Genomic DNA, 18,393 nt, shown 5'->3' with positions numbered 1-18,393 from the left:
TCCGAGTTGGAAACTCTGTGTATTCTTCATAACATAACAACAAAATCTTTTGGTGTATTATGAAGATTGAATGCAACAAAGTTGAATGTTGGTACGGCTGCACAATATATTCAAAAAAGATCAGCACTGCAATGTGGTTCAGCAAATCAGTCACATTGGATAGGTTCAGATTTAATTATATAAACATATGCAGTATTGAAGCGTGTCATTTACATACCTGACATTATGAGATGCATGTGACTAAATGAAAAGGAGCTGGCACAGTATTTGGTTTGTTTACCTGGGTGTTGGAAAATATATAAATAATTCAGGAAAAAGCATTTAAGAGTATTATTAAGAGTATATTAAAAGTATAAAAGAGTGTACTATTAGACTCTTAACAGTATACAAGTCTAAGTTTTCCTTACATGAATGGCACATTTTCAATGCTAAACACAAAAACTGGTTAAAGTTTTCTTTTAACGGGTTAATTAAGCCAAAAGTTAAATATGTTACTAATTACTCACAGTCATGTCCTTCCAAACCCTTTGGACATTTGTTATCTTCAGAACACAAATTAAGATTTCTCTCTCTTATTCTCCATAGACGGCAACATTTGACCAGAGTACAAAAAAAATCCCAAAACATCCTCACAATAAATTTTTTTAATTTGTCTTTAGTGGTTCAATCGGAATATTACATTCATGAAAATACTTTAGTGTGCACAAAAAAAAATGACTACTTTGGTACCTTCAAAATGCCTGTGCAGAGGAAGTTGTGCGTCTGCATTCAAAATATACATCAGTGCACAGATCTCGTGAACTTGCAATAAGGGGTGTACAAATTCATTATTTTTTTTCTATGCACTGTGGCGCAGACATGTTTCAGTATTGGTTCAGTAATAGATCATCATAATTGGTTATTAGACATCATTTATCACATATGCTATACGTCACGGTAGAATACTATGGCTAAAGGCTGATTTATACTACTGCGTCGACTGATCGATGTGACGCACGGTGCACGTGGCCATGCATTTATACATGGGCGCACTGTTTGTGCTCCTCTGCAAAAACGCTTTCGAAATGCTAGCTGGCAGGAAGTTATGTTCATCTGTGTCAAGTATTTTCATGGGTAATTTGTTTGTTTTTTTCAGAATCCTATTTTACTGTACAAGAAGCTAAAACTTGCTCATAGACTCTTTTTACATTTCTGGGTTTCTCAGTAGAGGACGTTGTCATAGTTCGGAATACTTAAAGCGTAGTAAATGAGAGTATACAATAAATAACTTTACAATCTTAGTTGTTTAAATAATTTTAAAAAAACTCCACAATGATGTTATAAAGACTTTCAGAAAAATGAAAAAATTGTGTCAGACTCATGGCAGCAGCCAGAGGAGAATAACATCAAATTTGCTGTCCTGTTCCATAGTCGCTGTTAGAAACCCTTCACACAAGAGATAATTAGTTTTTTGTAATTTGAAGCAAAGATGATATAATTCATACATAAATACATAACATGTCCATTCATTTTGTTTTGTTTTTTTAAAATAAAAATAATAAAAACTTTTTTAGGATTTAAAATGCATCCAAGCTGTAAAACTCCAACTCTGTCTCTCTTACTGTGGACATTTGACCTGTTGGGTGCATTTGTAAAGTAACTTTTCTTCTCTCACTGCGATACTTGTGGATCTAGACACAAGCTTGTCAGTAAAGAGAGTTTCCACAACCACATCTATCATGGATCAGCTGTGATAACTGTGGCTGTGGCTTCACTTTTCATGTCACTCATCAGTGAAAATGCAGTAACAGTTAAAGTCAATCACAGCCCTTTCTGTTGAATGCGTAAAAACAATGACCAATCATAGGGGTTTAAGAACATTCTTTACAACTAGGGCTACTCGATTATGGGAAAAATCATAATCACGATTATTTTGGTCATAATTGGAATCACGATTATTAAAAACGATTATCCGTTGAAGTCAAAATTATTCGTCCTCCTGTGAATTTATTTTTATATATAAATATTTCCCAAATTATGTTTAACAGAGGGTTTTTTTACAGTATTTCCTATAATATTTTTTTCTTCTGGAGAACGACTTATTTGTTTTGTTTCAGCTAGAATAAAAGCAGGTTTGAATATTTTGAAACCTATTTTAATAGCTCGATATTATTAGCCCCTTTAAGCAATATATACTTTTGATTGTCTGCAGAAGAAACTACTGTTATACAATGACTTGTCTATTTACCCAAATTAAGCCTTTGAATGTCACTTTAAGCTGAATACTAGTATCTTAAAAAACATCTAGTGAAATATAATGTGCTGTCATCATAGCAAAGATAAAAGAAATCAGTTATTAGAAATTAGTTATTAAATCTGTCATGTTTAAACTGCGCTTTAAGCATCTTCACTGTATTTTTGATTTTATTATTGATTAATAATAAAAACAGTCGGCAGCAGCAGGAATACCGCACGCTCACTTTAAGAATAGTGCGGCTCTGATATGGTTTCTCTTTCTCGTGTTTTTTGATTCTCAACTTGTTTGTTTATTAAGCAAATGGGGGTTAATATGAATAATCACTAAACACCGCGCTCTGACACAAGTGTGCATGTATTTCACCATTAAAGCGCTCACATTAAGATCGCGTTAGATGTGTGTGTGCTCTGCTGTCTGAGGCTAAGCGCGGCGCACGCGCAAACACACACACGCTACCTGTCCGAGGCTAAGCACGGCGCACACACACACACAACAGCACGTGCTCTTTTCTGCTTTTAAAAATATGAATGATGCGCATCCCGTGCTGCAAAAGTTACATTACAGCACAAGCTTTTAATCATTTTCATGTGGAACTGAGCTTTGCAGAGGCAAAGAGTTTTCACACGTGTACAACTGGAAAGGGGGCGGTACGTGATGGAATAATCGTTTATCTCGATTAATGGTTTTTCATAATCGTTACAAGCCAAAATCGAAATCGGATTTTCGATTAATTGCACAGCCCTATCTACAACGCTCAAAAAGCAAACTGAATTATTGTTTACATTTGTTTATTAGCTTTAAATACTCATGTTGTCTTCTCAGCCTGAACTTTGAAGCTTTGATTGATTGATTCAAAAACAGCAGGTAAAGGTACAGTTCATTTCATATATCTGACTGCTTGCATTAAAAGACAAAATTGCACTCGTGCTGTGAAGTCAAATAAAAAAAATTGTGTATGGAAAGCATTGTCAATGCACCATGAAGCACTGAGATATCTAATTGAACCAAATCGATGACATGATAATCCGAACTGAACCAAACCATGAGACCAGTGTAGGTTCACACCCCTGTGTACAACACACTAAGAAGAACTGTTGTATAAAGTCATTATTTTTTGTAAAGTCATTATTCACTGCTGAAGTCTGTGTGATCAAAAGATCAAACAAAAAAAACGTATACAGGTATGAAAGTGGAGGACAAGTATTTTTATGATCATTTTAATTTTAGGGTAAACTTTGCATTTACCAAAAAAATAAATAATTACCTTTTAAGTCATTAACCAAAATAAAAATCATATTTCAACACAAAATGCTTTTCTTAAATGAGATCAAGCTTAGAGGGTCATGTTGAGCTTAGGGAGGTTAATATAGCATATTTGTATGCCTTTTTGCATTGGTGTACCATTTGCCAAACAGACATTTATGCCCTAGTTTATGACTTATAAAATAATCAGCTAAAGAAAATTGCTCCTGGCTTCTTCTCAAGGTTTTGCTCATTTTATCTTCAGGATATTTATTTCTTGGCTAGTTAATCTGACTTGAAACAACCTCACATGTGGAGAAAAAAAAAACATGCCAAAATATGAATACCCGCTAGCTCGCTCCTCAAATGTACACACGGTTTACGCATTTGCACACAAAACAGACCCACTTTAATATTACCATATAGACATGGACAAGGTTGGTTGCTTTAGAAAATTACACACCATCATCAAGTTCTAGCCATCCATTGAATCATTCATGCAAATCTGTGGTAAAAAAAAAAATCCTTTAACACCAGTTTCTCTTGCATATAACTGGACTCAAAATGAGAACTTCAAATACACAAATCTATGCAGAAACACAGTAATGCATGTAGTTATTTGACACGAATCATCTGTATAGACAGATTTGTACAAGTTCTGCTCCAAAAAAACTTAACAAAACCATTTCAATTTCAAACATTACTCAATAATTAAATATTAGTTTAACAAAGCTTCCAGCTACAGCTACCCAGACAAATGCAGCCATTTCACCACTTCATACAGTGTGCATACAATTAAGTTCTAAGTTTCTGCCATCAGTTTTAGGGCTACACGATATTGGAAGAATTTAACATTGTGATATTTTACTTATTCCTATATCGATGCTCAAAAGATGTATTGTGCAGCTCTAATCAGCATCCATAGTTTCAACAATCTGAACACAAGTGCACAACACAAAATACAGGTGTAAACAGTCGAAAACATTTCAGCTTAAAATGCCTTAGATTGCATTGCTTTGTTGTCGAATACATTAAAACAGCCACAAAAGACCTCCTACTATCCACCTACTGAACAAACATGATCATTATGGGAAATGTTGTGAGAAAACTTCCCAAAACTATTCAAACTGTGCTGTGTTTTACCAAAACAAGGCATTATAGTTCCATCCACATCATTTTTATTGGCTTGCATACAAAGATGTGCAGCGTTAGTTCACTCAATTGTACATTACACTAAATTACATAAAAAATGAACAAAAAAAAAAAAAGAGAAGAGTTGTGCCAAAATCCAAACACCACCTTGTATAAATGAAGATGCTGCATAACATTGAGTTGAATCAAAACAAGTTATTTCAATTTAAACTGTTGAAGTTCAATTGACTTCACATCTCAAGCTAAATCTTGTAAATTGTGGTTAAAACTATATGGCTGTGCAATTAACAAAATTGAAATGATTATTGTCATTTCCCAGTCCCTTTCCAGCAGTGTGCACTTGTAAATGAGTCTGTGAAGCCCAGTTTCCCATTAAAATCGGTCAAATTGTAGCATGCTTTTTGCAGCATGGCATTGACTTGTGCTGTTCTGCACAATACAGAACAAAACATATGGCATTAAACTCATCTTCAGCTTAAGGTGCATACCTAAGTGGTTAAATACATGCAAAAAAAATCAAAACATGGAACTTTGTGATAATTTGCATAAGAACAATTCCAGTTATGGATGTGACAAGTGCAGTAATATCTCAAAACAAAAGTTCACAGAGAAAGTTTATATTAACATTATATTAGGACATCTGTTAATAATTTCCAAAACAACTCAGTTATGGGTTTAGAACAATATCAACCTGTAAACATGTTAGATTTTAAATAAGAAAAGAAAATGTGTTATGGATGTGACGAAAAAAGGTTTGAGTTTACAGTCTACAACATACTTTGAAGAAATTCTGTAAATTGAACTGCACAACCCAAAATAAATGATAATATTCAAAATGATAAGCGTAGGCTCCCTAAAGATATTTTTTTTTCCTTTTACATTATTGCTTTTAGGGGGAAAAAGCTTTGTCATGGATGTAGACACCTATCTGCTATAATGTGACAGATATGAAATCGGCACTTGTATGACTTTGGTAAGTCAAATACATTTGTTTGAAGACATTGACAGAGACATTTTTAGACATTTAAAAAAATAATAAAAAAAACTGTTTCGCTATTTTAGTAAACACTTAATATTTTTCATGACAAGGTTGACATTTTCATGAAATTTCTCATGAACCCTCGTTTGTATGTAATAAATGAATGTAAAGAGTTGAAAATGAAATTGCATGTGTAACAGTACATCCATAACATGTGTCTGTGTTAAGGAGTATATTCCTGATGCAGAATGTGCTTATTGATATTACCCAAACAACAAAAGATAATAACAAACTCCCTCACTTGTCACGACTGAAGGACGTTTGTAGCTTTAACAAGAAACCAACAAAGTTTAATTCATATAGTCAACTCTGTGCTTAAAGCAGGGGGTTTCATTTGTGCATTTTCTATTATCGTAAATTTGGGTTCTGTGCAATAAATTGTGAAATTTCATGAATGTATAGGTCTAATAGTTTTATATTCAAAGAAAGAACAACAAAAACACACCCATCAGATCAAAAGTATGTCGAATAGTCGTTTTAAATAAATGAGATTATAATATTTACCAAAATAGTCATGATTCTGATTTATTCCATATTCAGGCAGCCATCTCGGTTATCATTTTTAATAAGTTAAAATAATAAGCTTATTGTTTTGTCATGACAGATTGAAAAACAGTTTAATGAAGTTTAATACCTGATGGAAATGATAACATGTCTCAGCGACCAACTTCTGATCTGATCACACCAAATGTAGCCCAATAGAAGGTGGAAACGCATTTACAGCTACCCTACATTTATGATAGTTTAAAAAAAAAGAATGACAGTGCAACCTGTGCTATTCATTAAACAAATAAATTGACCAAATACAATTTACATTTTATTAGGAAAACACTCTTGACAATCAAGTGTTTATTTCATGAAAACTCTTTTAAATTTTTGCAATCAAGGTTAAGTGCACTAGAAACGCTAAGAAAATATTTGCTGGATTGTCTGAATGTCATTTAAATGCCTTTAATTTATAAGCAATCGCATATTTAAATCAAATGTTAGCATTTCGTTAAAAAAAATCAGAGGGTTCAAGAAAAGTGTGAGAAAGTTATAACATAACTGCTGATGGTCACAGGATGACAAGTAGGAGAGCGTGATAGTAAAACAGCAGTGACACTTGGCAACCACCTACACTGCTTGTAAACACAGAGTCTGAACAAGCATGCTACTTTCCTTATCGTCTGAACTAGGATCAGTTGGGTGACTGTAAACAGTAGAAATGCTTCTAATGCATTTAATTATTTGCAACCCTAAATTCAAATACATGAAAAACATGGAAAGCGCTTAGACATACAAAGTCAAAGATAAAGGGTTCAGTTTTGTTGCATGCAACAATTACAAAAATAATTTTATACATACAAATAGTTTATTAATTGCAAATAAAGTTACTCTTTTTTTTTTTTTACTTTTTTGAAAAAATATTAAAATTACTAAAAAGGTTAGTTGTCAATAACTGCAACTTTCACAAAATAATTACATTTTAAATTATTCTTGTGAATTCTGGTGGCTTTAAGAATAGTAACAGTGTAACGATTTACACTTACAATTGATTAAGTCACAAAATGACACTTGTTTGAAATTTGAATGGAAATATTGTATTTGTATTTAAATTACTTCTACAATAAATTGTGTTATTGTGTTATAGTGTGTGTGTGTGTGTGTGTGTGTGTGTGTGTGTGTATCTTCTATAAAACAATCAACTTTTTATAATAGAAATTATTAACACAGGGGCAACGCAGTGGCGCAGTAGGTAGTGCTGTTGCCTCTCAGCAAGAAGGTTGCTGGTTCGAGCCTCGGCTGGGTCAGTTGGCGTTTCTGTGTGGAGTTTGCATGTTCTCCCTGCGTTTGCGTGGGTTTCCTCCGGGTGCTCCGGACTCCCCCATAGTTTAAAGACATGCGGTACAGGTGAATAAAACATATGCTGGATAAGTTGGCAGTTCAATCCACTTTGGCGACCCCAGAATAATAAAAGGAATAAGCCAAAAAGAAAATGAATGAATGAATAATTAACAATTTAATGGATGGAGACTGATTTATGCCACTTTTATTGTTATTAATGTTAAAATAAAATATTCGTCTGAGTAAATACCAAATATTTTTCAAGCTACAACAGTTACTCATTTTATTTCTCAAATACTGCTTTTGACTGTGTCTAACAGATAAAGAACTTTACGCCATGTACAAAACATGCATAACTAAAATGTTAAGCGTGATTTGAAATTTCATAAGACAGACAATACAGGTTCTAAAATTAACTAAAATATAAGACCATCAGGTGTCAATTTTTCCACAACAAATTCCATATTCTGTCTAGTCAATACAGCATCAAATGTTGCTTAACTAATAACCCTATTCAAAAATCTGAAAATGTGTTCCAATAAGACTCAATAATAAAAAGTAAATGTGCGCAAAACAACAAATCATATGCTTTGAGAATTATGAATATCCGCTTATTACTGCATATCCACACAGTTTTGATGCATCAAATAAAAACTTGACCTCATTTATCGTATTGATAAAAAATACGAAATTACTCTGTGGCAAATAGTCTTAAAATTAAACATTTGAATATTAATCATCCTACCGGATGAATTCTACTAGCTAAAATGCTTTAAAAGGTTTTCAAATGCGTCCATGCACACAGTGAGTGTAAGTGGAGCAGCTCGGCGGCGGGGCTCTTTGCTGCATTAGATGCAATTATAAATGGCCAAGCGCAGGAGATGAAGCAGCCAATCAGATTTGAGCTCGCGTGTCAACCTAAGACCAACTGTCTCCTGCCTTTGACAGAAGGATTTTACCTCCATAATTCAAATCCCAAAGCAAAGCAGCCCGCTGCACTTACTCACATCACTCAGCCTGTTTACACACACGGACGAGCAGAGAAGCGCCTCAAAACACCCCCAAACCAGCCTCGTTTCTAATCAAATCGATCAGAACTGATAATACGGCGGTAATGTTGACTTCTGCACCTCGGATGGATATATATTCGGACCAAAGAGATGTTTTTAGCATCGGAAAATAGCTCTGGTAGTTCTGGGCGAGGGTGGTCCTAAACTAGCCTTGAAAAAAACAACTAGCAATAGCATCGAAAAATCTTAACAGAATAAACCGAACCAACAACCTTCGTTCGAAAACGTCCACACTCTTTTCCTGCCAAGCGGTTGTGAACAACAGTAAAACTGGGCTTTTACGAAGCAGCTCTTTCTGCTGCATGCACGCAGCGAGCCCTGCCTCGAAAATTAGCATTACTTCTCAATTTCCACATGCAAACTCGTGCCCCATCACCCCTGTCCGAGCTCTGGACATGCGGCTCGCACAACTAACGTTAGCCTAAAGCCAGACAACTAGGGACAGAAACACAGCTCGCTCGGGCCAATAAAAACTGCTTATATAGCCAGAGTTCGTTGGAAAAACACAGGCAGCCATTTTAGAGTAACGTTAGACAGAAACAATGGCAGACTCTCTCACACACACTACTAGCCGAGTCGAGTTAAGCAAAGTTTACCTGGGTCCTGTTGGCTTGTCCAGTGTTTCCCGGGCTCATGGGAGGAGGGTGATGGCTTCTTTGTTGCCAGGCCGGGTGGCCCCCACCATACTGACTACTGCTGCCCATGTCCCCTGGTCCCTTGGCAGCTCCTTCCTGGCCGCCGTACTCGCTGGCCGGGTAGTTTTGGTAGCTCCTCGTGGAGCTGGGAGAGGTCAGGAGCTGGTTGAGTGTCGGCGTGGACGTAGGCTGAGGGTTTCCCATGTTATACCTCTGGTTGTTGTAGGAAGCAGCAGTAGCCAGCGGCGTAGTTCCTCCTGTTGGCGGCTGCTTGCCTGGCTGCCCCCCGGCCGCCGGCGGCTGGCTGTTTCGCGGGGAATTCATGCCGTAGCCTTGGCCCTGGTGGTACGGAGTCCTGTTTGGGAAGGGGCTGTAGTTGTTGAAGTGGTTCGGGTAGCCGTGCTCGTGTGAATTGGGCGGGTATGGGTCCATCACCGCCGGCCCTGCCATGCCAGGGCTTTGTTGTCCGCCATGTTGATGAAAAGGGGCCCGGTTGTAGTGCTGGTTGTAGCTGTATGGAGGTGGAGGGAAGGCGCCCGGGTGATGGGGAGCCATGCCGGGGTGGCTGTTCCCTTCGGGTCCGCCGGAATCATTCTGGCTATTGTTATTGTTCACCCTGGACGGGTTCCCGTTGCCGTTCTTCATGTCAGGGTCGCCTCCTGCTCCTCCTCCCCCAGCAGCATTTCCCACATCGGCCCCGTCTTGCAGCTCCTTCTGGCCCGGGGATCCGCCGTCGGCCCGGGGCTCCTTGCTTTCCTGCTGCTTCTCTCCTATCACAGACTCGTCCTGCGGCTCCCGCTCCGGCTTTTTGAGTTCAGCGGGCGGGCTAGTGTTGAGAGTGGCGACCTGAGCGGCCATGATCTCTCTCTCGCTCTCCCTCTCTTTCACCGCGAGTCACTTTGAATATAAATACAACGCTCTTATAAAGACGTGCCCGTGTCCCGTATCATTCCTTCGACTTCCAGACCGAATTCGGTCTTCTCTCACGAATGCGACTCGAGTATAAAAAGTTTCCTGGAGAATATAAATAAAGGTCCCGGGAATGAATTTAACCGACACAAATGTGTGTGTGAGTGTGTATGTGGAGGGGGGGCCTCTTACAGAACGAGAGCGCGAGAGAGAAACCGATCAAACCAGCACGAGGCTCCGCGAGACACAGCCATTTTACCGAAGCGCGCGGTCACATGCAAACCGCGTCATGGAGCAGAGCCACGGCGCGGATCCGGAGCGGGTGGTAGAAGTATGTCATCTCAAAGTACTTTGACATAGTTCGGGTTCTACTTCGTGGATTGAGCACAGAATACCTTTGTGCATGTTGAGCAAAATACATACATAAATAAAAGCGGTCATCCAATACATTAAATAAATATAGCATTTATTTTTCTATCTGACTATGGATATATTTCATTGTAAAAATATTTTAAAACTATTATTAGCAAATTAAAAACTGAATGGGTATTTATTTATTCATTTATTTATTTAGAATATGTGTCTATATGCAAAACTACCACAATGCAAGGATGCTATGAATTGTTTCCAAGACTTAATGCCTTTGCCAATGTGGTTGCTATGCAGTTGCTGTGACGTTCATGGTACTTTGATGAGGTGTTGCTAGGTGTTTGAGTACTGCATATATCCATGTTTATTATATTGTAATGTATAGTCATACATCAAATCACTCTTATAGTCCATAACATCTCTCATTTGTTTATTTTCTGTCAAGTGATTTTTCTGTTCAAGTCATAGCACCTATTTTCACACCCCACAATGGACATTCAGTCATGTTCATAGCACAAAATGCTTGTATATTATATAACATTGTATGTTATTTAAAAAAACATTTCAGTTATATTATTGTGGCTTATTCTGTTGTTTCGTTGTCCCGCAGGGATGAAGGAAATAGCCAAAGGAAAAGAATGATTGAATGAGAGTACATATAATTCATTTCAATGCTTTACATCAAACTAATTACTTAATAATCATTGAATTGTGAGTATTATTAATTTTTGTATACAGTCAGTTTTTTGTGTGTGTGTGTGTGTGTGTGTGTGTGTGTGTGTATGTATGTATGTATGTATGTATATATATATATATATATATATATATATATATATATATATATATATATATATATATATATATACATACATACATACATACACACACACACACACACACATATATATATATATATATATATATATATATATATATATATATATATATATATATATATATATATATATATATATATATATATATATAATGCATTTTTAATTTTAATTTGCAATCCAAATATCTATTCTCTATTTAAGTTTGTTTTAAATATAGTTTTATATTCTGATAATATTTTAGCTTCATTTCAGTTAATAATTTTACATGACACTAACAGCACCACACAAAAAATAAAAATAAAAAATATCAGCACCACATTGCTTTTAAGGCATACCTAATATTGGTGTCACAGAATAGTCAAATAAAATTGGCCAAATTATTTTAGCATAAAGCATTTCACAGTTAAGATTAGGGGTAAGTCAAAAATTCAAAATCATGCTTTGATTACCAATCACTTAATTCAGGAGTTAATAGAATAATCCATAAAATAAAACATACAGAAAACTAAAATTGCTCTATCATATACCAAAATATCTCAGGCATGTGCAACAAAACATGCCATATACACAAAATATAAACAAATGTTTAGCACAGAGTGTGTTCTTGCATATTTTTCAGACAGCAAATGAGAGGGTTTATTGCAGCAGCATTATGTTTGATCTGTGCAGAGGACAGCATGAAATTACAGCCTGTGTGCTAATGTGTATGTGCGCATGTGTTCAGAGAGCAAGTGATCGAGAGAGAGAGAGAGAGAGAGAGAGAGAGAGAGAGAGAGAGAGAGAGAGAGGGATGGAAAGGGAAAGAGGATGGGGGATGGACCGAGAGCAGGAAGTGAAAATGAAAAAAAGTGAAATGCAGAGCAAGCCAGAGAGAAAGAGAAGAAGAAGAAGAGAAAAAAAAATGCGTAGGCCGCAGCAATCAAATCTGGCACACCAAAATCCAACCCTGAATTCAACAGCCAAACATGTATTTGGTTTGGTAAAGAGATACTGGAAGAGCTTAGAGACAGCAGAAAGTAAATAACCAAATGGAAACAGCCATGCTCTTTCCCCCACTCAAACACTGCTGCTCTCCTCCCCACCCCCTCTCATTCTCTCTGCCTGCCTGCCTGCCTGTCTGCCTCTCTCTCTCTCTCTCTCTCTCTCTCTCTCTCTCTCTCTCTCTCTCTCTCTCTCTCTCTCTCTCTCTCTCTCTCTCTCTCTCTCTCTCTCTCTCTCTCTCTCTCTCTCGCTGCCTGTGCTTGCTAAAGCAGCAGAACTTTGCTATCTGACTGTGGGGGAAGGGCAGTGAACACACACACACACACACAGCGCAGGCACAGCTTCTTCTCTCTACAATGCAGAACCTGCGCCTGCAGAAGGTGCCAGGTAGCCTGACCCTGTGTCAGTGTGCACAAACAAGTTTACTGTTAGAAAGAAAAATAGATTTAAAAGACTTTTGCAGATGTATTTATGTGTGAGTGTGTGAATGTGTGTGTGTGTCGAGGAGGAGGGGGGGTCAGCCGCTGACTATATCAGCAGAACTGCGAGTGTTGTGCGGGTAGAATGTAGACAGGCAGGCAGCAGAGGGGGTTGGGAACTCTCGCCAGTGTTTTTTGCATTTAAAATCAATTTAATGTCTGTTTCAGAGCATTTTTGTGTTTCAGTTACTTTAGCAAATTTATGTTACTGTTGAGGGTTAAAGTTAATGTGAAAACAAAACAGCCTTCATTGCTTTCTTAAAGGGATAGTTCGCCCAAAAATGAAAATTACCTCACATATTCTCCCTCGTGTGGTAATCCTTTGAACACAAAAGGAAGATGTTTTGTAAAATGCTGGTTGCTGGCACTCTGTTTAGGAATAAAATTTTCCTGGGAGAAACAATTATTATGGAAGTCAATGGGTGCCAGCTACCAGCATTTTTCAAAGTATCTTTTTTGTGTTGAACTGATCAGGTTTAAACAAGAGAATGTTGAGTAAATAATGACAGAATTTTCATTATTAATGTGATTTTTTTATTCATGTGTCTGGTGTTATTACAAAAATGATCAGTTCATGCTATTTATCAGAAAAAAAGATATATTTATTTTCACAATTTAAGTCGATACACTTGGTGCAATAAGGCTCAAGATGTGTTTGGCACGATTTGTTGCTATTTTCAGACCAGCGCGACCCTAGTTTTTACGCTTTGCACAGTTTTTTTTTTATCCGTTTACGCCACTTTTGGACACATGGATATTCTGGTCTAAAAAAGAGGTGTGCTAAGGCACATTGTTGGAGCGTTGCTATTTTGAGGAAGTGAAATAGACTGCGCCACGACCAGCTAAAAGCTGTTCTTAAGTCCAGCGAAGAGGCCGTTAGTTACGCGCCTGTACAGGTCTAAAACACTTACACATTGCTTAATACACACTTTGCACTTAACAAATGCAGTTAAATATAAGCTAAAGGGTGTCTTCAGTAAAGTACCAACAACACCTGTTTCCTATCCACGAAAGTAAAGAAGTAAAGGTTATAAGAGGCCAAATAGAGGAGGTTCGTTCTTTATCCTCGTGCTGCAGATGGCCTGTTTAACTGTTTTCTTGCTAGTGAAGTGTTCAGTTTTTCCACTTACAAAGTACACCATGTGAATAGCAAATGCACCTTAAAGGGAATGGGAGATGAGACTCTGATTGGTTTAATGCACGTTATGCTCAAAACACACCCATAACTCATTAAGAGAATGGCACAACCCTGTTAGACCATGCGCCACGGCGCAGACCATATTTTTCCATCCCTAAAATAGTGAAAGTGGAATCGGACATGCCCTTAATGTTTTGCCATGTGCTTTATACTTTGCACCTAAATCGTTAAAATAGTGCACACAATGTATAATTTTACCTTTCCAGGGAAGGTACAGAGATAAATAAAATAAACATTCTTCAGTGGCATTATTGGTTCAATACAGAAGTTTTTATAATAATGACTTTATCATAATTCTTTTCATCCCAAACTGTTCTTCGCAGAGGAAAATATTTGTTTGGATTATGATATTGTTCTTAACGCTTTCACAAGGAATCTTTCACTTAAATGTTCTTTGGGAAACCCCAAACAATCTTCAATGGCATCACTGTAATAACCCTCTTTGGTTCTTCTTTGCATATTTAATGTGTAATGGGAACCATAACTTCTAATCACTTGTTTAGCATATTTCAATTGGTCCACTTTTTATTAGGTAGATTGTTTATGAATATGTAAATGTTTTCTGTGCATTCTGCACTCCATAAAATAAACATAAAAATATTACAGCATATTACAGCAAACAGTGGTAAAGCTTGAAGGTATTTAACAGCCAAAGTCCTCATTTACATATCATTCGCTTTGGCAAGTTGTTTCAGCTCAAATAAACTCCAAGACACTTCATTTTGACCTGATCTTGTTTGAAACGGCATCAAAGCAGTTTGTTCTTTACATTCACTTGAAGTATATTGGTGTCAACAGCGTAATTATAGATGTATTACAGCTATAATTAAGTTCAGGTATTTCTAATTATAGTTACAATGTATGAAGCCTACGCATTTATTCTATAATGCACACTTTTCCCATAATCCAAACAAGTCTTAGCCTATGCACTTTTCCTGGTTTATTTACATTTTTTTACTTTTTACTGTTTTACTTTGAAATATGTCATATTGTGGAGGTAAAACTGCTTGCAAAAGCCAGTTCACACTGATTTTAACGCCTTTTTTAGCAGACCAGTGAAGGCTAAAGGTCATCCAGACACTGATGAACAATTTTTACAGCACATAAATATACACTTTCTTAACCCTTATAAAAATGTAATAGAACCGAATGTGCACTTGTAGTGTATTTCAAATCTTTACAGAAAATTCCATGAGAAAACAAATCCACTTAAGAGTACTTCGATTGCACTTTTATGTAAATTAAAGACCCAAGTACAGTTTAAATTGTGCTTTGTAATGAAGCACATTTAAATCTGTATACTACTAATCACTTTTACAATACTTTTAAGCTATATGTAAATACTCTTACTTTGATCAATTGGCTAAATACTGAAGCAGCATGTCATCATATTGATTTTAATAAATTAATGTATTTAAACATAATTATTTAAAATAGAATTTCAAATTTACATGACTGATCTAAATGATTAGCTGAGCACAGATTTAGTTCTTCTTAACTGCTCATTAATACATGCAACAGATACTTTTACAACAATTAAAAGATAATTAAAATGCAATTTAGTCCTGCTTAAGTGGATAAAAATCACTCTTATGATATTTTATTGAATTTATGCGTTTACACATACAAAATATTGTCACCATATCATAATTAAGACATTTTTCAGTACATTTGTCTACCCCAAAATAATTTTTAAACCTGAATTTAAACTGAGAAACTTTATTTGTATTTTTTTTACAGCTCCTGAACTGTACAGGCTCCACAAACTTGTGTTAAATCAAAATAAAAGCATTACGTAGTTTTCATTACCATTCTTTTTTTCTTTTTTTTTCTTCGTCCAATTAATCCAATGTTTTTGTTTAAAATTAGCTTATTTATTAAGTACTGTTTGCAGTTGCTCATTTTGAATGACTAATTTTAAATAAGCTAATTTAATTACTTGTTGAATTTAATTAATAATATTGTTTGTAATCTGTTGCCTCAGTTTTACTGATTAAATATAGGGTATTATTTTTTACAGTGTATGTATGATGTAGTGTATGCTGCTGCCAGGATTCTGACCAGAACCAAAAAATTCGAGTTCATCACTCCTGTCCTCGGGTCTTTACACTCGCCCCCAAGTTACATTCAAATTCGAGAATTACCTGTCTTTAAATCACTAAATGGCCTAAGACCTCAACACATTATGCTCACTGAAGACAAACAGATCACTCAGATCATTAGGATCAAGTAAATTAGAAATTCCAAGAGTTCAGTCAAAGCAGGGTGAATCTGTCTTCAGCTATTACGCCCCCTGCTGCTGGAATCAACTTTCAGAAAGGATCAGATGTGCTCCAACATTAGATATGTTAAAATCAACACTTAAAACACATCAGTTTAGTTGTGCCTTTAATAAATGAGCACTTCGCTTCGTCCGACAGATCACACTATTGTGTCTTTCCTTTCTTTTTCATTCTTTCATAACCTGTTTTAACATTTTAATCTGTTTTTATAAATTGTAATTATTTTTATTTTCTTGTTTCTGTTAGCCTTGTTTTTGTAAAGCACTTTGAATTACCATTATGCATGAAATGTGGTATAAAAATATACTAGCCTTGCCTATAATATCCCAAAAATGATTCTAATTCTCAGTTGTGAATTCCAAATGCGGGGTGACAGTTCAGGGTTTAAACATTCACTTGCTGTTAACTTGTACATGTAGTTCATACACAGGTTCCATAATAAGCTCCATTTTAGAAAACGTTCCTTTTCATCCCAAGGGAGGGCTACGCCAAAATCGAGCCAAATCTCGGTTAAAATGAAGTTCATGGGCACATTATTTGTCAACAAACAAAAGAAAACAAAAGGACAAACTGACGCCAGACCATTCAAAAGCAAAGTAACATTTTACCAGTGCTTAAGCAGACAGCCAGTTGTTAACGGGAAGATTTAAGTTGAATGCTAAGAATCCAGCACAAAGACCTTTTAGATCCAGGGATCATTGAATGTCATTGACTTTAGGGGCCGCTTTCCTTTTGAAACATTTGGCTCCGACTGCAGCTTTTGGGCTTTCAGACTGAGCCACCAGGTTGTATAGCAACAGAAATGCTCGGCCACCGGCTCTCCCCCACTTGAAAAGAATGAATCAGAGATCTTTCCACCTACATGCGTTTCACATTCACTCTCTTAGTCATAGTTGTCTGAGTATAAATGAAGCTTCTAAGAGTCTTTACCTCTCATTTCTGCTGTGCAACCGTGCTAATGAACTCCGATTAAAAGCTTTCTCAAAGTCAGATCCCAGCAGGCCCCTGGCTGAGAGGTTCCCGCATGGGCACCGTGACACAGCCCATCTGTGACAGTGGCGTGATCTACGACTGTTTATTTTGTCCCCCTCCACCACTACCCATGAGTCTGAGCGTGATGCATCACCTGTGGTCTGTGCCGAGGGCTCTCCCCGCTCTCCGCCATGACGAGCCTGGAACCCGTCCAAGAGAATCCTGGCCAAAAATACTCTGTATTCTCAAGATTTACGCTGTTACTTAAAAATTAAGCGCGTACGCTCACTGGAATAGTAAGTGGAAGCAATTTGTTGTAGTGACCTGTTGATATTCAGTGAGCATCTACTGATTACAGTTATTAGGAGATGCTCTGTTTGCTTAAAAAGAGCCATATGATGTGTTTTAATGTTTTTGTTTTTTCATTATCTGGCTGTTTGTGTATGTATGCAATCTGCAAAATCGCCCACAAAGGATTTTTTGGGGTCTAAAAGAGAAGCCCAGCTAACAGTTTCTGTTTTTTTAATCCCTGGGAACATTAGTTTCTGATTCCCAGAACGTTTTATGTTGGTTAGCTAGGAAAGTTTTCTTTTACCTAAACAGAACCTTCTCTGTAAGGTCTTCCTTAAAGAAAAATTCTGTTATTAATTACTTTATTATTAATTAATAATTAATTAATTATTATTAGTTATTAATTGTTCCAACTCCCAGAGAAATTTGTTCTTCTTTGAAAACACAAATATAAATATTTTACATAAAAACAGGAGCCTTCTGACTCTCCATAATGTTCCAGAGACGCTCAAAGCCCAGAAAAGAAATCTTTGTCAAACCAGTCAAAACATCCTTAGTGATTCAACTGTAATCATACAAAACTCCAAGAACACTTTTGTGTGTCAAACAAATGGTAAAAACAACTATGTTTTGCGGTGTAATTTGCATCAGGTCATAGTGCGATTTACTGTGGCCAATGCTTGCATGTTGCGCTGCTCACTCTAATGACTCATTTCCATTGAGTGGTAAGGTATGGTTTGGTTCGGTATGCTGTAATGGCCGTTTCCACTGTCAAAAGGTACCTAAAAGCGAATCGTACCATACCACCTTTTGGGTACCATTTGCAATGGGTACCTAGCACAACAAAAGGTTACGAAAAGGCAGAGCTAGACGCG

At 36.6% G+C, this 18,393-nt stretch overlaps 1 protein-coding gene across 1 annotated transcript in view; it reads right to left on the bottom strand.

Moving 5' to 3' along the window:
• Positions 1–10,339, bottom strand: part of arid1ab (AT-rich interactive domain 1Ab) — an 85,026-nt gene extending 74,687 nt beyond the window's left edge. The window contains exon 1 of the mRNA XM_021468300.2: positions 9,163–10,339. Within this exon, the coding sequence (XP_021323975.1) occupies positions 9,163–10,059 (897 nt within the window). The 5' untranslated portion in view covers positions 10,060–10,339. The remainder of the gene's footprint in view (positions 1–9,162) is intronic.
• Positions 10,340–18,393: the final 8,054 nt, after the last annotated feature.

The sequence above is a fragment of the Danio rerio genome, chromosome 19, assembly GCF_049306965.1.
Source record: "Danio rerio strain Tuebingen ecotype United States chromosome 19, GRCz12tu, whole genome shotgun sequence".
Lineage (NCBI taxonomy): Eukaryota > Metazoa > Chordata > Actinopteri > Cypriniformes > Danionidae > Danio > Danio rerio.
The sequence above is the reverse complement of the archived record's forward strand: the minus strand, read 5'-3'. Positions and strand labels throughout refer to the sequence as shown.